General features: G+C 51.5%; 1 protein-coding gene across 5 annotated transcripts in view; it reads right to left on the reverse strand.

Annotated features, from left to right (window-relative positions):
• Positions 1-1,797: 1,797 nt before the first annotated feature.
• Positions 1,798-24,582, reverse strand: part of ZBTB7C (zinc finger and BTB domain containing 7C) — a 380,971-nt gene continuing 358,186 nt past the window's right edge. For all 5 annotated transcript variants that reach the window (XM_031003808.3, XM_055368754.2, XM_055368753.2 and 2 more), the window contains 2 exons: positions 14,311-15,534; positions 1,798-4,355 (listed from right to left, as the gene is read on the reverse strand). In XM_031003808.3, the coding sequence (XP_030859668.1) occupies positions 3,704-4,355; positions 14,311-15,518 (1,860 nt within the window). In that variant the 5' untranslated portion in view covers positions 15,519-15,534 and the 3' untranslated portion in view covers positions 1,798-3,703. The remainder of the gene's footprint in view (positions 4,356-14,310; positions 15,535-24,582) is intronic.

Genomic DNA, 24,582 nt, shown 5'->3' on the forward strand with positions numbered 1-24,582 from the left:
AATGAGGACCACATGATCCTAGAATGGCCGAGCTGAGCAGAATCTTGACGAGCAGCTGGCCTTGCATTTCTTGCACTGGACTATGCTTACCCCTGAGCCCTCAGCCATGGGCTGGGGCCTCCCAAAGCTGTAGGGTGGCCAAGGAACAGTTCGACTTCACTAGAAGATTCTGGGGAAAAGGCAAGTCACTTAACTGGCAAGTTGATCAAAACGATGTTTTTATATTAAGACAAATGTTATGTAATAGAATGCAGAAACATGAATTTCAAAGCCAAAACAGGAGACTTCAGAGTTTTACACTACAGATAGGTTACTTTGGGCTATTTCTTTAGTGTTCTGCCCCCAATTTGCCAACCAGCTGGCCCCCTCTGCTGAGGGGTGTTTAGATGGAGAACTTCGAGAAGCTCTGATTACTCCATTTCCTTTATTACTAGAGGTGAGGGAAGGGAAGACCAGAGTGGAGGGGTGATTAGACTGAAGACACACAGCTTGGAGGAGTCTAAATTGGAAACCCGGATCTGTTCTTTTCTCTGTACCAAGAAACGCTGCATAGATGTTGCCTACTACAGCAAGAAAGGAATCAAAAATAGAAAAGAGGCTCCGGGTTGACCCTTGGTTTTCCAGAAATGCAATTCGAAGAACAGTGTTACCAAGAGTCTGGGCTGTGGGTTGTAAGTAGAGCTGACTCCATTCAATGACAGAAGTATATTCCTTTACCTTAGGTTCTTTTAGGATCTAATGTTCTTTGGGAAAGAGGCTCAGGTGAAGAAAGGAGGAGGCCAATGCCAGCACCGGGAAGTGAGAGAAAGGAGACCCGGACAGCAGCAGGGCCAGCCGGAGCCCATTCCGGATGCCAGGTTGGGGAACTGGCAGGACTTCCCTTGCTCACACATCCTGGGGTGTAGCTGCACACGTTTGTGAACACACGCGCACACATGCACACCTTGCACTCAGGCCCACAGGTGCTGCAAAGCTTAAGACCCAACCATGCCTTACAAAGCTGGAATGTAAGAGACTACTGAGAATTGAGTTCTGCCCTCCCTACCATGCAACACCCCCGGATAACTGAAACGGCAATTGGAAGGGGGAATCAATCTCACCAGGTCATTAAGCAAGCATAGCTCACTTTTACTCAAAACACTGTCCTTTAAAGTATAAAATAAGGGTCAAAGGTTTTTTTTGTTTTTCTTTGTTAAGGTGTCTTTGACATTATTTTAAGTTTATGACACCCAACAATTAAAAACCTTAAGACTGGCTTGTTGCTGTCCTGTGAACTTTCAGAAGTCACATCTCACAGAAGTGCAACTCTCAATATAATTTAATCAAGTCAATTAATACTGTTTAATAAATAGGCCAGAAAATTAGCTGAGAGTTTTTCTCGGCGGGATGTGGCGTGCGACTGAAGTTATGGAAGATTGTCCCTTGAATCACTAAGGCAAACTTTGTTGAGTGTCATTTTACATAGAGCAATCACATAAAAAAAGAGTTATAAATAGAAAAAATTCCAAAGTTCTCCCACAGACAGACAGGGAAATTGAAATATCAAAAAAAAAAAAAAAAAAATTGAAGCAAAACAAAAACACAACCACCCCTCCCCCCACAACCCATTCGCTTCAAGTTCTTGATCATACAGTACTCAACATCTTTGGATATTTTACAATGTACAATTCCAAACTGCAGCCAAGAAAAAACAGAAAGAACTAACCAGTCATCTGAAAAATTGAGTTTATAAGAAGTCATCACCTTTACAAAATAAAAACAAAAGCCCCAACACCACTGGATTCCAATTTATTCATGTTTCCTTTTTTTTTTTTTCCTCTTTTAAAGTCTGGTTCAGCCCCAGTCGCTTGGCTGATGGGGGGGACATGGGGGCACGTTGGCTGGTGGACATGGGCATGCTTCAGAGAAAAGTGTCTGAAACGAAGACAGGAATCTGAGAGGCGGCTGCCCAGGCAGATGACTTCTGAGAACAGAGGGTGTGTGTAGCAATCCTGCTGGCTGGAGTGGCATCCGGTGGTGTGAAGAATCAGGGGGTCTCTTCTGGAGAGCTGTGAGAGGGACAGAGTCTGTGCTCTTCTCTGGCCTTTTTGTTTGTTGTGTTTTTGCTCAGGAAAAAGCCAAGGCAACGGGAAGAGCTGAAGTCTCTTTGTGCCCACAGCACAGGGATTGGGGACTCCAGCCCTGGGCTCTCCCTGGGGATGAACCCTCCTCCTCTCTGGGCTGCTCAGAAACCAAAGCAAACTTGGCAAGAAAAGAGAGGGGAGGGAAGGAGAGAGAAGGTCAGGAAGGCACGGGGCCAGCAGAGCCTTCCTTTTCAGGACCTGCTGCAAATTCAAGAACCAGGAGAACATGTGACAACTCTAACTCACAGAGCCCTTCAAACCTCAGAGGCCTCCACCTCCCTGCACTGAGCCCTTTTGTCAAAAATGGGGAGCCAAATACTCCCACTTCATCCCCAGAGGGAGGAGGAAGGGGTTGAGGGGGTTCTCACACAGCAAAGGGGACCATTACTAGCAATGCCAAGGCCCTGAGGAACCCTCAACTCAAAAAACAAACAGATAAACCCTAGAAACCGGTGTTTTGTCTGTTTTCAGGAATCAGGATGAGGGGAGACTGTTGCCAGGTGTTAAGAGGTGGCCCCCATCTCTTCGATGTTGGCCCTGAGAGCCCCAAGACACTGCACAGCCTTGGAGGGGGCACTGGAGATGGGGGTAAACATTAAATAGGGCCCCCAGGGGTCCAGACATGAACAGCGGCCTGCAGGGAAGGTAGGGTAGCATTCTGAGTTCGCAAGAGCTACCTGTGGGCTTTGCTGAAGCTCGGAAGCTCCCCTGATGACCTGATCTCTGTCTAGTCTGGCCATATTTCTCACCTATGATAATATGCTAATATAGAGCTGGATGTGATAAAACTAAGTCCAGAAAGATAAACCGTTTCCCCATGGACTTGGGGAGTACAAAGCTTCTACCATCTCTGTGATTCTCTGGGGGGATAGGTGTGTACGTGTTTAGAGGTGGAGGGCAGAAACCTCCCTTACCAGCCCCTTCCATAGCCAGGTGACACTGAGCTACAGAGGGCTGACCTGTCAAGGTCACAGGACAGGTCAGAGAAAAAATGGCCCTGGCCTTCCAGAGCCTGGTTCCTGACTGGTTCCAGGAGGCCTCCCTGCCAACAGAGCATTTCTTTCTATGTGGCAGGTGGGTAGTTCTCAAAAAGACCCCGGGGCCACTGGAGACTGGAAAATGAGCCCTCAGAGGAGTGTTGGCAGAGACTCTGCCATAGGGGGTGGGGCTTAACCAAGGTGCATGCCCAGCCCCTACCTCCTCCTGCTGTGGCTGGCTGGGCACCAGGCCAACCACCCCCTGACCCCTCATGACTCACCCAGCTCCTAAGTGCCCCTGGGCACCCAGTTCTTTGTGGCATGGGCCGGTGCAAGTTTCTATGTGAGAGCCAGAGAGACAGCCAGGGAGGGAGGCCCGGGCTCCTGGCCTTTCGGGAAAAGATGCCCGTCTCAGACCAGCAAAAGGAGGCAGCTGCTTTAGGAGCCCGGGAAAATGCCATCACTGATAGTATTATTATTATTATTTTCCCATTTTCCCTTTGTGTTTTTAAAATGAAAAGTTCAGATCCATGGGGTAGGGTAGAGTGGGCCTGCAGGGAGAAGGGCTGGAGGGCTGGTGGGCTGGAGCCGACAGGGACCAGCCTAGTTGTTGGCTTCGGACATGGAGGCCACGTGGTTGAGGCCGGCGAGCCCAGGGAGGCCGGCCAGGCCGGCAGCCCAAGGGTCGGGCAGCGGGAAGTAGGGCCGCGCCGCCGCCACGTTCTCGGCCAGCGCGAAGGCCAGGAGGCCCCCCGCGTTCCTCTCAGCCTCCAGCTGCGCGCGCCCGAACAGCTTCATCTGCGTCTCCTCGAACTGCCGCTCCAGCTCTTGCAGGCTCAGGGCGCCCTTGGGCGCTGCCAGGAAGTGTTTGGCGGGGCTGGGGCCCGGGAGGCACACAGCTGCGCCGCCCAGGTGGCCACCCACCTCGCCCAGCGCAGGGGGCATCACGAAGGCCGCCTTGTCGGGGGCCGGGCCGCTGGGCCCGAAGAGCAGGCTGGCGGCCCTCCACGCAGCAGGCTTGCGGCCGCGTCGGGGCCGTGCCATGCGGCAGCTCTGGCGCTTGATGTGGCGGTGCAGGTGGTCAGAGCGCGTGAAGCTCTTGTAGCAGAACTCGCACTGGTAGGGCCGCACGCCCGTGTGGATGCGCATGTGGTTCTTGAGGTCGTAGTTGTGCACGAACTTGGCGTTGCAGTGGATGCACAGGTAGGGCCGCTCCCCTGTGTGCTTCCGCATGTGGATTTTCAGCTTGTCCTGCCTGCAATGCAGAGACTGGGGGTCAGTCCCGCAGGGAACACCAGGAGCCATTCCTAACCTTTTGCTCCCCCTTCCTCCAGAACCAGCCGAGGCTCCCTACTGCCATGGAGTCAAACCCCAGAAATAGGTCTCATGCTAGATCTACCCTCAACTGCTGCCCCACCTTAGACAGGTATGGTTACTCACCTGGATTAAAGGGATGCGGAAAAAGCAGTGTCCTGAAAGCCCCACTCCCCCAAACTCCTTTTATACCCGAGCTCAGCGTCATGAAACTCCCACTCTATTAGGGGTTTATCTCACATACTGGGAAGATACTTCGCCAGAAGTCAGCATTTCTGACCTTAGTCCTCGGATAGTGCAGCGACTTCTGCTGATACTGGACTGCACTTTAATCTCACACCCACTCTCTCCAGGCAACCTTATGCTTTCCCTCCAGTTCATCTATATGCTTTGGCCCAAAGTCCCTGGTCCCATCCCAGCCCCCGGGGCTATTGAGATCTGTCTGTGTTTAGCACTAATCTGGGAGGCTATAGAAGCTTGGGCACACCTTGTTCAAACCTCCTGCATGGTGGTTTCTTATCCTAAGCCTTGGGCTCTCCTCTTTGTCTGTAGACAATTTCAGGGTTTACAAAAGAGCCAGGTGCGAAAAGAATGCAGCCTAATCTAGGGCAAAATTTTGCTGGGTTTAAGTGGTATTATTCACAGGTAAGGTATGGTGTAGGGTGGGGGCGCCTGCGCCTATTGGCGGTCTGGGAGCCTCTGCGCCAGCTGCAGACCCACCACCAACTTGCTGGTGACTTCAGGCAAGTTACTTAACCTCACTGCCCAGAGCTGAACCTGGTGCCAGACATCAATTCTCATTGTCCAGGGCTGATGGAAAGAACCTGGGTCTGTGTGAGCTAGATTCCACACACCTCCTGGTGGTCTTGACAGGAAAACTGACATCAGGGGGTTGTTTTCATAAACACTGAGCATTGGGTAAACCAGCTTAAGCTGGCTGAGGTATAGGCAGCTGGGCTGCAAGAATTCCTCTTGGGATAATTCGCAGCCTTCCCCAGTGGGGCCATAGGGGCCAGGAAGCTCTGTGTCTAGTCTCCTACTTCCTCCCTGCAGGTGTGGCTTGGGTGGAGCATCTGCCTATAATTTCAGGCTCTGCTTTGAGGTTAGAGCAGATGTGGAGTCCAGGTGTCCTCCCTAAGATGGCCAGATTTAAACCCTGTTTAACGTAATCCTAGGACAGCAGGTGCAGGTCCTAGGCTCCTGGTGTCTCCTGGCCACTAGAGGTCTCACCAGCTCTCATTTTCAAAATGGTTCTCCAGGGGCAGAGCAGGAGAGAAAAGGACATTCCCATGAATACTGGCAGGCACTGTGAGAGGAGGATCAGAGAGGACAGATCCACTCCTCCCACCTGTGCTCACAGGAAGGCTGGAGAGCCCCTGGGAGTGAGGAGAAGGGAAGTGGGGTCACCCTCTTCCCCTCCACATCCCACTGCTCCTGCCTTTTTTCAAACCCACCAGCCACCCCAAGGCTACACAGTACTCTGCTGTGATATCCCACCCCCTACCAGCATGCTGTGGTCTCTGTAACCCAGATTTCACCTAGATGATTGGATTTTTGAGGAGGAAGGGACTTCAGAGACCATTTAGGCCAGTGGGTCTCAAACTTAAGGACGCATTCTCACCATAATCAGGACTCAATAAAACAGCGCTGGGCCCTACTCCCAGAGAGTCTGATCAGTAGGTCTGGGATAGGGGAGAGGGACAAAGGATTTGCATTTCTAACCAGTTGCCACATGCTGGTGGTGGTGGTGGTCCATGGACCCCACACTGAGAACGACCGGTCTAGGCAAAGCCTCCACTATGTAGGTGGGCAAACAGGCCCAGCTGGGGAACTTGCCAAGCTCACCCCTCTAGAGGGTCATGGCAAGCCCGGGAGTCAAGGCCTGTTTTCTCACCACAGCACTGTGACTGTGAAAATGGAAGTGTTGGGTGCCTGTACCCCTGGAGTGATGCAACTTCCCAGTCCTGAGGGATATGTCTTGGGCCTCCACAAATTCACCCAGGCTCTGATGGAAACACTGATGCTAGGTGGTCGGTTGGGCTCCCTCACCAGGCCTGGCAGAGGGCTCAGCTCAGAATCAGCTAAGCAGGGCTTTAAATGCATCATCTCATTACTCCTCACCACAACCTATGAGGTAGGTTTTTTTATTTTTATTTTTATTTTTTTGAGACAGAGTCTCACTCTGTTGCCCAGGCTAGAGTACAGTGGCACGATCTCGGCTCACTGTAACCTCTGCTTCCCAGGTTCAAGTGATTCTCCTGCCTCAGCCTCTCGAGTAGCTGGGATTACAGGCATGCACCATCACGCCCAGCTAATTTTTGTATTTTTTTTAAGTAGAAATGGGCCTTCACCATGTTGGTCAGGCTGGTCTCGAACTCCTGACCTTGTGATCTGCCCACCTTGGCCTCCCAAAGTGTCAGGATTACAGGCGTGAGCCACTGTGCCCGGACAAGGTAGGTTTTTTTTTTTTTTTTTTTGAGACGGAGTCTTGCTCTGTCACCTAGGCTGGAGTGCAGTGGTGTGATCTTGGCTCACTGCAAGCTCCGCATCCCAGGTTCACACAATTCTCCTGCCTCAGCCTCCTGAGTAGCTGGGACTACAGGTGCCCACCACCACGCCTGGCTAATTTTTTTAATATTTTTAATAGAGACAGGGTTTCACTGTATTAGCCAGGATGGTCTCGATCTCCTGACCTCGTGATCTGCCCACCTCAGCCTCCCAAAGTGCTGGGATTACAGGTGTGAGCCACCGCCCCTGGCCAGGTAGGTTTTTTTTAAGTCACTATTACACATAATTAGTAGCACTGACCCTTAGGGTCACTCTCAAACAATGGACAATATAAGTGGTAAATCTTCAAATGCCTCCCAAACTTCTCATTAGTGTATCTAAAAGAAGTCCCATTTTTGTGGCAATCGGTCCAAGGATGTAAGAAGTGCTGAGAAGGTGCCTACGATATCCTTTTATTGAACATCTGCTATGGGCAGGTAAATACATGACTTCATTGACCCTGGGAATTCATTATTCAGAGGCATATGGTATAGAGGTAGGGCCCCTCCAGGAGTCTGGGAGTCCCTGTTGTAGCTTCAGACCTACCACCAACTTGCTGGGTGGCTTTAGGCAAGTTATTTAACCTCTCCGTGCAGAGCTAAACCTAGGACCAGACATCACTTCCCATTGTCCAGGGCAGATGGAGAGAATCTGGGTTTGTGTGAGCTAGATTCAACACACTTGGTGTAATTTCCTCACTTGGACACAGGCAGAAAGGAGGCTCAAAGAAGTTAAGAGCTTCCCAAAGGTATACAGCTGGTGGGGGCAAAGGAACCTGGGGGGCTACGTGGCTGTGGTTTGTTTGTAAGCTATTCTGGGGATGAGAAAGGATGGATTTTCACAGCAGGGATTCCCAACCTGAGGCCTAAGAGGACTGCTGCAGAAAGGGCAGACCAGAACAATCAAGAGAGGGCACCGGTAGCCAGCTTTCTGCCTCTGTGGCCAGAAGACTGGGGTATGCCAATGGGAGGAACTCAGCCCTGGGCAGGAGCTTTCCCTAATGGAGACATTTGTGGGAATGGGGGCAAGGGGTGGGAAGAGTAGGCAAAGCTCATGATAAGCCAGTTCTGGAAAAAACTTCAGAGGATCATCTAGTTTACCAGGCATACTTTACCACATTCTGATTCATGGTCTGAGTCAGTAGGCCCAGTAAGCCACACTATTAGCAGTACACTTCTCAGGACCTTGAAAACACTGATCTAATTACTTCCAAGAGAAGAAAAGAAAGGACCAAAGAGGGAATGGTGTTCTAGGGCCACACAGCCTCCTTCTTTACACTGACCTTTCCTGTGGATACTGTGACGTGCATTGGAGCTGGAGGTGGTGCCGGGCACACTCCAAGAACTAGATCAGTTCCCTTCCCTGGTCTGGGCCTTAGTTTCCTGATCTCTAAAATGCGGGTTGGGCTGCATCCTTGGGGCCTCTAGTGCTCCATGAGTGTATGCATCTGGGTAATGGGCTTCTGCCAGATCTCCTTCTGGAGTCTGTTTGGCTGGCTGGCTTCCCTGCTGCTTCACATATTCAATCTGCCTGTGGAAGCAGCGTGAGTTTAGCTGGAATATGTTCTAGCTGGAATCTCAAGAGCTGAGCTCTTAGTTACTTCTCTGTAGGAATGGAGGTCTGGCAGTTCCATTTAAAACTTCCCAAGGCCCCCTTGTCCAATGGCCTGTGTGCTCACTTACCCTTAGCATGGCTTTCTGGGCTCTTCACAAGCTCACTGCCATCTCCTCTGCCAGCTTCCTGCCTGCCCCCCATGGTACGCTGCCCCACACTCTGGGCAACTCTGCATCTTTGAACACCTGCAGGTATGAACTGGACTGCCGGTCCCCCAGTGCACAGCCCACCACATTACAGGGTGGATGCCCTGTAAACCCTGGCTCCTTCCCCGTGTGTGCATGTCTTGTGCTTGGACACCGATGCTCCATCCTTAGGGCCCTCCCAGAAGGCCAAGCCCAGAGCCAGGGTGCCCCTTCCTCCCAGCCCTCTTCCTCCCAGCCCTCCTCCTCCCAGCACTCCTCCCTGCATGTGGCATGGAGTTCTGGTACCTGCTTTGATGAGAACCTGTGGGATGCTCTTTCGTACTCTGCACAACACACAACACTGAATGTAGATAGAGAGGAGGCTCACTGCGCGTTTGGTGACTGACTAGTGGTGCCAATTTCAGAACCCTCCGACTACAAATCCAACATGCTCCCCTCTGGCCCTGGTCCCCTTGTCTTCCATCTCGTTCCATCTCTCTGCATCAGGGACAGCCAAGGACATATGCACCCAAGCCTCGGTCTACATGCCTCCTTTCAGCCTGGAGAGCTCATCGTCGGGAAAGTCATGTGAGTCCTCATGAGCTCATTCCCAGAATCAAAGAAAAGGGCTGTGGGGCCTTGGCCTGAGGTCTGTGGCCTCCAGAAAGGCTCCCAATCAGGATAATGCTTTCCCAGCAGCCTCTACCCGGACTTCTTGTAACCCGATGGTTTGAGACACACTCTTCCTGCTACCGCTGCTAATGCCATTACATTATCTTAATAGGGTTCCCAGAGCTGCCAGGAGTGGGAGGACTACAAAGAAAATAGAGGGAAGACAAAAGCCAGGCTGCCGGCTTGTCTGGAGAGCAGGCAGCTGTGGGGGCACAAAGGTGGTCAGCATTCGGCTGGCACTGGAGGAGGCAGGTGGAGACTAAAAGGCACAGCCTTCGGGGTTCAGCAGAACTGGAAAGCATGCCTTGTCAGAGAGTGACTGCGGTGCAGAGGTCGTCCATCCCCACCCAGGACGGTGTGCTCTATGGGACCTCTGCTGTCTCTGGGCCAGTCTGTTTTCATTTTGCAGTTTCTTGCCTTCACTACTGTCCCCATCAGGCATGGCTGGGGCATCTCTGGGAGCCAGGCTGTGACAGGATGCAGGGGCTCCAGGAGGGAGACCAGCCAGCCATGCTCTCTAGGAGCTACTAACAGAAGGGCTGGGGGAGGTAGGGGGCAAATCTCTATGGCCTGCAATCAAGGACCCATGTGGTGGGAATTAAGAGGCGGAAGATGCACAGGCTTTCACAGGGCCCAGGGCCAGGCCCAGTTGGCAGTGATGGCTGCAGATGGGGCAAAAAGGTGTGCGGGGGCCACCTGGACCTGGGATGTCTGTGGGCAGGGAAAATACCCACCAAGCATAGCAGTGTCCCTATGCATGAAGACAAATGCTTTATCTTCCTGAGATCACATGCTCCCTGTTCTTCTAGGCCCTTCCTAGGCATTACCTCTGGCCGAACCCTGCCATCCTAACCTTTGGCTCCTGGCTTCCAGACTTTCTGGGAAGAGAAGGGAAAGGACTCCTGATGAAGAGGATCTAAGGTAATCTTGGTCCAGACTGCCTCTGCCCTATGACCTGGAGCTGTTTCTCTGTCCCAAGTCAGACCTGAAAGGGACAGGAGCTGCCTCTATTGCCAGCACAGGCACAAGCCTTTCCCAGGAGGAAAACGGTGTCTTTGAACTAAACCGAGGGAGTGCACAGGCAGAGGGAGCCCAAGTGGCTATGGGGTGACCAGAGCTAGGAAGGGACAGCATGGGGCCGAAGAAATAGTTTGGTTGATGCCGTTGAGGCCCTGCCTAGGGAGATTTCATATTTGGAACAGATCAGTGGTGGGACACCTGGTAGGACTGGCTGGAATCTAGAGCTGCCTCAGAGGTGAGGTTCCTGACACCAAAGAACAGACAATACCATTGTGGGGCGGCCTCTGTCCCTCCTCTCTAGACCCACAGAATGACAGCAGCGGGCAGGGCCTTAGGGGTGGAGGGGCACTGCTGGAAGGATTCCCATGTCCTCCCCCTGGGTTGTGGCTGCTGAGGTCATTAGTACGTCCCCGTGGGGTGTGGACATTCTGGGAGCTGGCATCTGGGAGGCTGTGACTCAGAGCCTGGGCTGAAGGGCTACCATGCAGGGGAAGGGCAGGCCTCTCCAGCACCCCATGGGGTGGGGCGGAGAGGGTGTCACAGGACCCTGAGCTCTTCCCAACATCAAGGAGGGAGGAAATGGGGCTTTGCCAGGGCAGAAGCTCAGCTGTGATGAAGGAAAGACTCGGGTTCCAGAAGGGGAAATCATGTCCGAGAGAAGGACCTGAGGGCAGCATGTCTGGGTCCTTGCTGCGGGGACAAGAGTGACATGACAGGGCCCAGTCTCAGGAAGTGGCGTGGCCTTGGAAGGGAGTCTGGGAATTCGTCAACGAGGCAGCCGTCGCTGCTCTAAGTGGCTGCTGAAGAGCTTCCAGGTGGAAGGGGCAGGTGTTAGGAATCGCGTTGGGGAATTCAGCCAAAAATAAGGTCCCCATGGAAAGGCTGCAGGGAGCCTTGGCCACAGGGAGAATTACAGGAAAACCTCAACCTGGACAGACCACGCTTGGGGCTCTTCAAACACGGAAAAGAATCCTTGCCGGGCAGTTCCAGAGATGGGGTGAGAAGCAAAGGCCCAGTGATTCTGAAGAATGTGAGGGGGAGGAGAGCGGGGAGTGTCCCACAAGGACAGCCACAGCCCACAGTGAGCAATAAAGCCTCTGAAGGGAGGCAGGCTGGAGCCATCTCCTCCACTCCGCCTTTCCCCAGCTCAGGGTTTCTCTCCTCCTGGGAAGAGAGGGACCCAAGAGCTTGTCTGATCTTTTTCGGGAGGGTCAGAGACCAGTGGGAACAAGTGGTGGGGGTGCTGAGGGGGCTGCAATGCAGCGACTTCAGCTGGAGACAGGCCTGGGGCCAGATGGCCGTCATTCTGGAGCAGGAGTAACCCAAGGCCAGATGGCTGGATGACCAGAGCTGCCCCACTGCCTATCTGGCTGGGAGTGGGGACTGCAGACAGAGAGGCCACCCCAAGTGACCATCAGGAATGTGCTGGGAGGGAGGAACCTGGAATGTCACCCTCCTATACAACACAGCACTGCTGCCCAAACCAGGATGCCCACTCCCAGAGAATGTCCCAGGGTCCAGAGGGTGAGAAGTCTGTCTGCAGTGACTACGCACGGTTAAAACCTTCCCTTAAAACAGGGTGCACAGACTGTCCAGACCTGGTGTGGACCTCACAGAAGGCTGTGCGTGGGGAAGGCCCAGAGGAAAGGGAGTGGGGAAGAAGGAGATGGGGGCTCAGGGTGCCAGCAGGGCCACCGTGCGATATCCTGAGACACAGATCCTTTTGGAATTGGAGTCACCAGCCTCCGTCTCCCCTGAAGGGAGAGGTGCTCCTGTTAGCCATCTGCCAAGGGGGCAGGCATGGGCAGTTAGGGAGGCAGAGCCTGCGCTGGCAGGAGAGGGCGCTGCGGGCTGATAACATGGCTGGCTTTCCTGATCTGGCCTGTGAAGAGCTTCCTGGCATCCTTAAAGTCATATGCAGGGGCTGGGACTCTCGGGCTGAAGCCAGGCCCCCAGTGAAGATGGGTGAGCTGTACTTGAATCTGGCTTTCACATGGTGCTCTGGCTTATCTCCCTCGGTATTCCTGTGCTTTTGCCAAGCCCTGTTCTGGTGTTCTGCCTGGTTCTGTGGGGCTAAGGTGAATTCAGGAGGAGGCAGGGGGCAGCATCACCCACGGTGGCATTGGGGTGGCAGGGCTGTCACTGAGGGACATCCAAGGGGAGGTGAATCTCGGGAACCTTGGGTCCGTCTGCTCTGGGGAGTAACAGGAGCAGGGCGCCCTGCCATCAGCATTGCCGGGTGGCTGGCTTAGCTCACTGCTAAGGGCAAGGGGACACACCCTGGGTCTGTGAGGCCCTTCCCCTCTGCTCCTGCAGATTCTCCCTCTACTGTCACTGGAAGCACCTGGGACAGATGCTGTCTGGGGTTCCCCTCACAGAAGTAGCTGTGAGCAGGACCCCAAGGCCACCTTGGAAATAATCAGTGTTGTCCTTCAAAACAGTCCCCTGAGGAGCCTGCAGAGCTATTTCAGCCACACCAGTGTCACCTGAATGGATTTCTGAAACTCTTCTCTGGCAACTTCCAGTAGAGTTTCCAAGCAACCCAGAAGAACAGGTCTCATGACTTTAGAGGACTCATCTTTTTTTTTTTTTTTCCTGGAAAAGCATAGTCCCTGATTTGATATCCAGTCTCATTCAAAACCTTGCACTGTGTCCTTGGGCCAAAGCTTTGGGCCCACTGAGGAAAATCAAAAGAATGAGCTGCCACCAATTCCCGGATACATCTCCAAGAGGAAGTGGGGCAGCAGCAGCGCCACCGGAACAAGTGTGGGTCTCTCAAGGTGAGTTCTTTGAGAGGGACAGTGGCAGTGTGGGGAAGGGACCTAGTCTAGTAAGTCATGTTCACAGGGCAGGCATCGCCAGGCTCTGTACACACAGGATACACTGAAATGACCAAACCCTGATGCCAGGCCGCCCACCAGAGCCCTCCCCACCTGCCTGAAAAGATCAGCCTCACACCAGGAACCACAGATAGCACCAACGGGCTGTATTTTCCAAAAGTGAGGCCTAGCCAAAGCTGGCAGTGGGCAGATCTGACCCCACGTCAACCTGCCAATCAGTTTTGACTACAAAAGTTGCTGTGCAGAGTAGGCATATAACATATGTTTGCTGAATGGGACAGAGTCTATGAAAGATGAAAGGTTTATAATGTATTGATTTCAAATTTCAAATTTTATAACAGCATAAAGTTGTCCCCCTTCCTCAAATGGAAAGGCAAAGAGGAGAACATAAAAAGAGGCCCAGCCTTTAGGTCTGACCCCAAAATGATTGAGAGGACCTACAGGCATCTCTGCAGTCTACCGGTCACCGGCTTTGCTATTACACAGAGGCTGAGATTCCAGTCTCAGCTCTGCCATTTTCCAGCTGCACACATGCTTGGTCAGCTAGCCACTGGGAGATGTGTCATAAACAAAGTCAACCATGTCTCCCCATCTTCCCAGGGCCTGGCTGTGGTAAGCGTGTATTTAAGGTGCCTAGGACGGCCCCTGGCATGCAGAATATGCTTAATAAAGGTCAGTGGCTGCTTCTCCAAATCAAACAAAGGGGCAGCACTCCGTCTGAGGAGTGCCATCCATTCAAACTGGGTTCCACAAATTTACAGCTGGAAGGAGAAGAGGAAGCCAAGCAACCAAGGTGCTTGAGGCGCCTCACTTCCTTCCCAGCCAGAACAGCCCTGCTCTTACCTGCTTCATGTCATGGGCTTCCACCTAATATTGTATCTGAGAAAATACTGCAGCCCCTAAAAAGGGCTTGAAAGTCACAGCACCAGGTGATGCCTAGCACCTCTGCTAGCCACGAGCCTGCATGTGTGTGGGATCCATCTGGGTCTCTGTCTCCACCCCCAGCCTCCCTGCCCAACTTTGCTGTCCCCCATGGCCTCTGGCCCCGTGCCCCGCTCCCGAGGGCTGCCATGCGCACCTGGTGAAGCGGACCTCGCAGATGGTGCACATGTATGGCTTCTCCCCGGTATGGGTCCTCATGTGCCGTGGTAGCTTCCCGGCCCCCATGATGACTTTGTGGCAGATGGGGCACTGCTGAGAGGCCTTGGGCTTCAGCTTGCGCTCTTCCACCAGGGGCCAGGGTGGGAAGAGGCCTCCCAGGTGGGTGGCACTCAGGAAGTTGAGATAGGCACCGTAGTCGTTCTCCGCCTTGATGGGTCCCAGAGGCCCCCCCGGCAGGTCAGGGAACATGTCCTTGAAGAAGTCATTAGGGAAGGGTGGCGGTGGGGGTGGGGGAAGCTCCTCCTTCTCCTCCTCCTTGATCTTCCGATTCTTGATGACCAGATCCAGTGGCCCACTGTCCATGGGCTGCTCAGGCAGCTGGGCAAAGGCACCGAAGTCCCCCGGCCAGAGGTGTGGAAAGAAGTCCGGGGCGAATGGAGACAAGGAGGGTCTACTGTCGGGGATGTTGGCCTTGGGGTACAGGTTCTCCCTTAGCAGAGATTCGATGGAGAAGTCCCGGATCACCCCCAGATGGCCAGGACTGCCAGCCTGGAAGGAGTCAGGGAAGTCCCTGGGGGTGTCTGAATAGGCCTTCTCTGTGAGATGGTCCGTCTTGGAAGGGCTTTGGTGGCAGCTGATGTCCTGGGGGTCAGGCAAGTTTTCTTGGTCAGCAAAGTCCTCCGTGTCATCATCGTCATCCTCCTCCTCTTCCTCCTCCTCCTCTTCGTCCTCCTCATCATCATCATCTTCGTCGTCGTCATCGTCCTCCTTGTCGTCCTCCTCCCCCCCGTCCCCCCCAGGCTCCATGATCTCCAGGCACACGTTCACGATGCACTGGATCTCCAGCATCCTGGCTGCGTTGAGGATGTGCTTGACATTGCCGGCGGTGATGGTGAGCGTGGAGGTGTAGGCGAACTCCAGGATAGCAGCCAGAGCCTCAGGCTGGACAAAGTCGATCTCATAGACGTAGGGCTGGCTGGCTAGGGTGCCGGCTGTGAAAAGCTTCTTGAAGTACTTGCTGCAGGCAGCCAGGACGGAGCGGTGGGTCCGATACTCCTGCTCCTGCACCACCAGGAGCACGTCACACAGCAGGCCATCGTGCCGCTGCTCATTGAGGCTGCACAGGACCTCACTGCTGTGGTTGGGGAAGGGAATGCCAATGAGCTCGTCAATGTCATTGGCCATGTTCTCAGCCAGAGCCCTGCAGAGACACACAGAAGAAGACTGGGTTAGCGAGCGTGGCCCCAGGAGGGGGTCTCAGCTCTAGGACTCTGAGCCACCTCCTCGGCATAAGGGCTCCCTGTCCACTGCAAGGCCAGTCCTCCTACCTCTTAGCCTTGCCAAATCTCACCTGCAATTCACAGCCTGGCTTACAAGCTGGTGCTTTTCTCTGGACCCCTAAGACTCTTAGAGATAGGCTTCTCACTGGGCAGCTGGTGTCAGCTACTCACCAAAGGCTGCAAGCCTTCTCTCAGGCTTGGTGTTACTGATTTCCACTTTGCCAACATGCAGTTGCAGAATACAACTGCAGGATGAAAAGCCTCATGAATCTAGCTGTTACCTTGGCTACAGGAACAGGACCCACCTCTGTGGGGCAAGGACCTCTCAGTGCTTCTGCTGAGAAGATGCTCTGATTTGTCTCACAAATCCTCTGATTCTGTAACAGACTTACACTTTGCACTGGCTACTAGGAAGCTTAAAACAAATTTCGTGGCCCATTTTCAGCAAGTAAATGGGGGCCTTGTGGTATGTTTTGCTTCCTGACCTTACTCGTTCATTGTAGTTGAAGTTTCCTTCCATTTGTAAATCTTGATCCTTTTTAAAAAAAAAAAAAACACTAACTTCCTATATGTGTATATCTGAGAGCGATTTCACCTATAAATATTTAAATTCAATACAAATATAAATGCAATATTCAATATAAATATAATGCAATATAAATATAAATTCAAGTACATTGTTAATTTTTCATGTCTAAATTCTGTTAGCCTCATGAAAATATCAACCCCTGTGGTGAGAAGCGTCTTCTGAGACACCTTATCATTGTATATGTTATACATAAAGTATAGCCAGTGGCAGCCACCAGAAGAAAGCAGGGCACGACAGGGGACAACTGGCATCCCTTCCTTTCAGGAAGCACAGCTCACAGCCCAGGTGAACACAGTCAACCGGGACAAAATGTGGCATCTGCCAGGGCAGGTAGGGGCGTCCAAGGAGAGAATACAGTCATGGGTTGTTTGTTAGTTTCTGTTTGTTTCTGGTTGGGCCAGTAAAGCCCCTTCCTCATCCCTCTTTTCCACTTATCACTAGAGACAGAAACTAAACACCATGGCTTCAGGCTGCTAAAAGCCTAAAACAAAACAAACAACAAATCAGAACAACAACAACAATAAAATAAGGTGGGTTGGACAAGCTTCATAGGGCTCTTCTACTTACAGCAAAGCTTCAACATGGCTCATCTAGATAAATCCTAGCAAAGCCCTGGCCCTTATCTTGGTACAAATAAAGTGGGGAGAAAACAAAAAGGAAAACAAATCCTAAAGCCCCACGCCCCAGTGGGAAGAGTTCTGGAGATCCTTACACATTTATCTTCTGGATGTTTCTGTCCTGGGAAGGCAGAGGCAGGGGGAGGGGAGGAGTGAGAAGTATACGCTCATAAAATGTGAGTGGGGCCTGGAGGCACTGGGAAGGCAGCAGGCATGGAGGATGCTGGGTGCCCCTCCCCTGCCCTCACCTTCTCTTCCACCATGGGGCAGCCCAGGCGTTCCCTAAGCAATCCCACTGGCCAGGTGTTCAGGAGGTTTCCCAGAGCTGAGGCCTCACTGCTTTTCCACCGTCTCATCTTTAAAAGGGCCAGAGACCCTGGCAGTCCATGCATTCATTCTCTAAATATTATTGGGTAGTCTCCCTGTGCCAGGCTCTGTACTGTACTCTGGGGATGCACAGAGAACAAATCAAGAAGGCCTCTGCTCTAACAGAGCTTAGAGGGACATAACAACTGCAATAAAAATGTACAGCAAGATTCACCAAACAGAGTATACAGATGGCAGATAAGCCATCTAATCTGAAAAGATGTTCAATATCATGAGCCATTAGGGAAATTCAAATTAAAACTATCATAAGACATCACTACATACATAGGATAGTGGCTAAAATAAAAAAATACCGATAACACCAAATGCTGGTGAGGATGTGGAGAAAAGGATCACTCGTATATTGCTGGTGGGAATGTAGAATGGTACAGCTATTCTAGAAAATGATTTGGCAGATCTTAAAAAACAAAATATGCAACTGCCATATGACCCAGCAATTGAATTCTTGAGCATCTACCCCAGAGAAATGAAACCTTATGTCCATGAAAAACTCATACACAAATGTTCATGGTCACTTTATGCATGATAGTGAGTAACTGGAAATAACCTAGACAGCCTTCAAAGGTGTATGGCTAAACATTGTGGTACATCCATGCCAGGGAATACTATTCAGCAATAAAAAGGAGTGAATTCTCAGTATGTGCAACAGCCTTGATGAATCTCCAGGGAGTTACGCTGAGTGAAAAAAGCCAACCCCCATGGGTTAGATATTGCATGATTCCATTTATATAACATTCTTGAGATGATAAAGTTACAGAAATGGAGAAGAAATGAGGGTTGCCAGGGACTAAGGAGGTGGTGGTGGTGGGAGGGAAGTGGGTGTGGCTATAAAAGGGCAACAGGAGGGATACTTGTGATGGAAATGTTCTGTATATTGATTATACCAGTGTTCATATCCTGGTTGATATTGTACTATGGTTTTGCAAGATGTTACCATTGGAGAAAACTGCGTAAAGCGTACATGAGATGTCTCTGTATCATCTCTTACAACTGTAGCTGAAATGATAAGTATCTCAAAATAAAAAGTTTAAGAGAAGCAAATGACAGGAAACAACCTAAAGCCACTAATCAATCTCCTCGCTTCTCTCCATCTCTCATCCAGCTATCTACCACAGAGCTGTAAGGGATGAGAGGAGGGGGGCGCTTTACCCAGGGTGAACAGGGGAGGCTTCCTTAAGGAAGCATCATTTGAGCAGAGACCTAGAAGAGGAGAAGGATCCAGCATGGGAGGATGTGGAGAACAGTGTACCAGGCTGTGGGAACAGTGGCACAAAGTGGGCAGCCCCACCGAGGTGCCCTTGGTCTGAGGGGCCAGGTTCTGTTCTGAGTGGCCCCGTTGAACATAGTTCTTGTCTATTGACAAACCATTCCACTTCTGCATTTCTCTGGGGGCTCAGATGGACCATATCCACCCAGATCCCTCGAGGGCCTGTGTAGGATTAGTTGATGGACACCCCTCCGTCTCTCTGACCAGGGAAGGTGTCCCCAGGCTGAGGCTTCAATGAGCTGTGCTGCAGAGAGAGCTCTGAGGCCACCTCCTACATCTCCACATCCTCCCATGCTGGATGAGGAGAGAAGCTCCTAGTGACTTCCTCCTTTCCCTTGTTCCCCACTGTAGTGGTGGGCACCCAAGGGAACGCAGAGGGCTTAGGAAACCAGGGCAGCCTGCGTGGTTGCATGCCGGCAGGCTCCTTTGGGGCTGCCACGCCCCAAGAAGGCTGCCTTTGGGCAGGTGGGCTGGGGGCCAGCAAGCAGCCCCTGGAGGCCTGGATCAGATGGGAGGCCTCAAGTCTGAGCCACATTTAGTTTTGGACGCTCAGAGTCAGGTGTGGTGTGAGCATCTGTGCAGTGGGCAAGGGGGACCCATCAGATACCTGTCCCACCTCCTTGGCCCCAAGCTCTTTGCTTCAGATTCCATTTATATAACAGGACCCATGAAACGAACTGGGAGGATAGGGCAGGCCAAGCAGGCACCTTCTCTTTTCAGGTTAAATATCCTCCCTAAACAATGGGTTTCCCAAAGAGGAGTCAGGACTGCCATCTGCCCTTAGGCTTACTCAGTCCTCACAATAATGCATTTAGCTCCTATTGTTGCCATCATTCCCATTTTACAGATGAGGGAAATGAAGCCACTAAGAGCTGATGCACAGAGGATGAGTGAGGGCACAGAGACCTGAGCCTGCATCTGGCTCCCCAGGCCATGCTCCCAACCACAGCCAATTGCAGCTCCTGCCTCTGATCACAAAAGTAACCAAGAAAGGACAGTAGTCTCTGCTAACGCGTAATGAGTGGCCCAGACTGCAGGTTCAGAGGTGCCTAGGGATGTCTTTGTGGTGGAGGGAGGGAAGGATTTGGGTGGCCCTGCCCTCCAGGGACAGCCAAGCAGGCAAGGGCCGGCAGGGCAGACTGGAGCCCTCCAGGCAGGCTTGGCCAGCCTCAGGGGCTGGAATGTGGAGACCACCCCAGCCCCAGGCTACTGCCTTTCTCATAGTGTTGGGGAGGGGTCCTCTCCCTTGCTCGCTCCCCAGACAGCCTCCCCTACTCTGTGTAAGTTTTGGTGGTGGTTTTGGCAAAGCTCTGCTGGGGGTAAGAAGAGAAGGGGAGAGAAGAAAATAGAGCTGTGGCTCAATCAGCCTTTCCCATCCCCCTTTCTGAGAACAGCTGAGTGGGTGGTCACCTGGATGGACTGAGTGGCCACAATGCTCCCCTCCAATGTGCCCTAAATGTACCTTTGAAGCCCCTACTCTCCAATCCCCAAACATACACCCTGTTCTCAGCTGCCATGCCTTTGTTCATGCTGAACTCTTGGCTGGAGATTACAACTGATCTCGCACTTCCGGGGGTCCACATCCCATCCACACTTCAAGGTCTCACTTAGACAACCCTTTCCCCATCCCTCAATTCAGAGGCTCCATCTCTCCAGCCTTCGGTCTCCTGATTCTTGTCATTTATTTGACTCTGCCTTGAACTGTAATGATTGGTGTCTCTGCTAGATTGTAAGCTGCTTGAGGGCAGATCATATCATTAAATGCTTAGCACAGTCCTGACACAAAGTTGGTGGAAGGTCTATGGCAAGGGCTGTCCTTAGCTGCCATGTTGTGAGGATGCTCAAGCAGCCCTAGGGAGAGGTCCCCATGGCAGAGGATTGAGGCCTTCTGCCAACAGCCAATGCCAACTCACTAGTTGAATGGGTAAGCCACCTTGAGAGTGGATCCTCCAGCCCCAGTCAGGACTTCTGACGATAGCAGCCCTGGCTGACATCTTGATTGCAACCTCATGAAAGACACTGAACCAGGACTGCTCAGTTGAGCATCTCCCAAATTCCTGATCCACAGAAACTATGAGGCAATAAATGTTTATTCTCACTTTAAGCCACTACATTTTTGTGTTGTTATGCAGTAATAGATAATAATCCAGTGACATTATTTCACAGACACTATAGATTTGTGATATTTATCATAATTTTCTGGCAGATGGCAGTTAAATGTCTCACCTTAACAAAATCCGTGTATTACAACAATGTTTTGATAGATGGAAGCAAATGTATCGAGGAAGTGACACCTTTTTCTAATTCTCACAAAGCCACCCTGTAGGTAGCAGGGTCCTGACCCTCAAAGGGGTCTTCTCATCTGAAAAGACTGTGTGTAAATGAAACGACCCTTCCACTGTTAAGTAAAAAGCCAAAGTCAGTAAAACCCCAGGAAATTAGTTCTCTATGGAGAGCCAAGTTTTCTTGCTTGCTAAGGGCTTATTCCTTTAGAGATGAAAATGTTTTAAAATGCTTTTCAGGGAAAATTCCCACCATTCCTTAAGCTTTACTCTGCCTTTTAAAATAGAATAGCTGGAACCCGTTAGTCCACGTGTTGGTGATCAGCGTCCCACTGTGATAACCATCTGAGCACTCTGAGAAATGGCGTGTGGTTGTCCTATGCTAAGTGTGGATCTTCTGTGCTTTGAGAGCAATGTCTACTTGCGATTCAGAATCAGGAAACCACAGCTGTGTGACTTTGGGAGGCCCTTCCACTTCTCTGGACTTCTATATCTCATCATGTGATAGGATGGTTACGAGAAATCTGATAACATCATCAGCATAAGGAGCCAGAAGTGCAAAGTGGATCTGATGATGGGGACGGGACCCACCCTGTGACCCTGGACTTGAAGGCTGGTTTTCCCAGCAGTGACTTCTCACTGCGCCTTGGTTCGTGGCCTTTGTTCCATTCCTGGAGAAACAGATGTAACCATGGTAGCTCAAGGCTGTTTTTCCAGGCAGGAGACTAACCTCAGTGGCAGGGATTGGGAGGGGTGAGCTGCGGTCAGTAGGTGAGGGCTGCCACTTGCTGTTTCATTGTCTTTTTGGGAAGAAGTGTCCCCACCCTGCATGCTGGGAGCTTCCCTGGTGACCCTAAGATTCCCATGCCCTGGTGGGCCAGTAGACAGCAGTGTCCCAAAGGGGATGTCATGCTCCTGCCCCCATGCCTTCCATCCCTTTGCCTCCCATCATCTAAGCTAAGGCAGTTCTGTCTCCAAGCATAACACGCACAAGGAAAAAAATACCACACACACACACACACAGACACACATGAGAAACAAAACAAAACACTCAACAGCAAGAAGAGGCTTGATGTGAAGTATGAACCTTTGGTAGGAAGGAGCTAGAAAAAAAATACAGAGATGAAAATAAAGGAGAAAGATGGGAAGAGGAGATGAGGAGCTCAGAAATGGAAGAAAGAGGTTAAAGAAGAATGCAGGGGGGCTGAAACCTTCTTAGATGTGGCCACTATTCCAGAGGACATCCCCTGGGCCTCTGCCTTCAGTGGAAGGTTCTAGAACCCAGGTAGGTCCAAGCAACCCTGTCTGAAAAAATGGCACTTCCCTCTCTGGGCCTCAGTTTGTTCAACTGTAAAATGAGAGCAACTGTCCTCTCAGAGACAGACTGTGCTCCCCTCTCTCCCTACCAAGGGGCCAGCAAGCTAGTGAGCTTTTGCAATAATAGCTACCATTTATTGAATGCCACTTGTCACATGTCAGTCATCACACCCCAATCCTTTCTCAAGCAACACAACTCTGAAAGATATAGATTTTTATCAGCACCTCCAATTTACAGATAATAAAACAGGTATGGAGAGGGCAGGTAGCTTGCCCATTGCCACCCAGCCAGCCAGTGTCTGAGCCAGGATTTGAACCCAGCTGCGTTTGATGCCAAAGCTCATATTTGTTCCCCTTCACCATGCTGCCCCCTGCGAAGTCCAATTCAAGGGCAGGGGGATTTGGACCCTTCCCCTCGGAGGCTGACTCTTAGTCTAGGGGTTTAATCAGAGCCAGCCTGGAGAGATGAGCAGAGGGGGCTGAGACCCAAGCTTGCCAGGTGACTAAGGAGTATGGAGTGCAAATGAGTGGTATGGGCAGAAAGGTACCGATCCCTGTGGGCTGGGGGTCAGGGAAGGCTTCTAGGAACAGGGGCCTTGTCTGAGCTGTGAAGAGTAGAAAGAATTTCGTTGGGCAGAGGGGGCAGGAAGAACATGCTCTACATCATTTGAATCCGGAATGGATCTGGAGAGCTTTAAATCCCTTCTGAAAATAGGCTTAACCTGGATTCCCCAAGTGGGATCAAACAAATTGTCCTCAGCTGGTGCTGACACTGTGCCTGGAGTTGACTGAGGAGGTTGAGGGTGAGGTCCCCGCTCTCAGATAGCCTGGGCTGACATCTTCGCTTCACCACCCCATGACCTGTGGGACTTGGTAATTACCCTCCTTGAGCTCGGTTTCCTCATCTGTACAATGAGGATGAGTTGCCATGAGGATCAAATGAGGTAATGCACACAAATTGCCTCCTGATATGTAGTCAGTGCTCAACCAATGCTAGCAATTGTGAAGTCCAGGAAGAATGCAGACATCTTACGGGTGTTTTTGCAGGGATGGGACCATAACAGAAACCAATTTGCCTTCTGCACAGTTTTGCAGAGATCTACGCTATTGAAGACACTCTCTGAGAAGGGTCCTTACAGGCTCCCAGGGCTCTCCCCTGGCATGTGTTCAGAGCATCACCATCTTCTAAGGTTTTTTCATACCTCCTTGTCTCAGGTACTTCTAACCCAAAGAGCCTGGCAAGGCTGGTACAAATTTTACGTCCATTTTACAGATGAGAAAATTAGGCACAGAACAAAGCCCATGCCCCAGGCCACATGGCAAATCAGTGTCAGAGCTAGAATTAGAACTAGGATGTTTTAACCCATTTATGCCCAGTGTTCCATTATTGGAACGCTAAGCTTGTGGGAGCTATTTATAGCCTACTGCTCAAGGTCATTGCCAAAGTGTGATTTTTCACAAAAAGATTCTCAACCTCTTGCATAAATAGGTTAATGCCCAAGCCTGTGTCCCCTCTGTTAGACCACAGTGCCCCCAACTAGGTGCAAGGCTGCCTGGCTAGTAAAGGACTCGTGTTCTAGTCTTAGTTTTACTAGGAACATGAAGTGCTGGTAGGCAAATTATATACTTCTGCTGCCTCAGTTTCCTTATCTAGGAAATGGGGAAGTAATTGCGTGGATCTCGCTGAGTGGTATGTGAGTGGAATGAGTCAGCCTGAGGTTCCAGGCACACTTGGGTTATTTGGAAGTCCCATTCCCCCAGTGAGATGACCTGCTTCAAGGCAGGGTCTATTTCTTGTATTTCTGTATTACTCCCAGGATGCCAGCAAGTAGGAACATGGTAGACACTGTATGAATGAGATTGGTTCAAATAAACAAAGGGGATAGCTTTGAAATCACAAAAGGCAGTGGGATGGCCCCAGCCCTCTGCCGTGGGGATACCTGACATTTGAACAGAGCCCTATCATTCATAAGGTGCTTATATTAATTCATTTCATTCTTCTGCTGGTATTATGATCCCTGTTATGGTAATCAGAGCGGCTAAGTGACCTGCTCCAAGTCACGCAGCTAGAAAACAGCAGGGTGGGAACTGGATTTCTGCTTGAGTCCCATTGCTTTCCTGCCCTTCAAGAATAGAACTGTTGGTGCAATTCTATTGCTATGATCCACAAGTCCGGCGCCTCCCTGAATCCTGCTCAGCTCAGCAAATCTGGGCTCAGGATGGTGGTTCCATCTGCCAAATCCCCAGGGCAAGCTGGCCCCAGCCAGCTGACTCCCACTATCCCGGAAGCTGTCCCCACCCAGTCTCCAGCCTCCACCTCCTCCCATGCCCAGGCCTGGAGCTTCACAGCCACCTGGTGGAATTAGTGGCTGAGGTGGGGGTGGGAGGTGTGCTGCATGGGGTGAGAAGGGATGTGGATTTCCTCTCCAGATGTGGGAATGAGGTCGGGCAGCGGCTACCTGCGTTCTTTGAGCAGGTCTTTACTTGTGGTCTGTAGGCACCGAAATCCA

The sequence above is a fragment of the Gorilla gorilla genome, chromosome 17 (genome assembly GCF_029281585.2).
Source record: "Gorilla gorilla gorilla isolate KB3781 chromosome 17, NHGRI_mGorGor1-v2.1_pri, whole genome shotgun sequence".
In the NCBI taxonomy this organism is placed as follows: domain Eukaryota; kingdom Metazoa; phylum Chordata; class Mammalia; order Primates; family Hominidae; genus Gorilla; species Gorilla gorilla.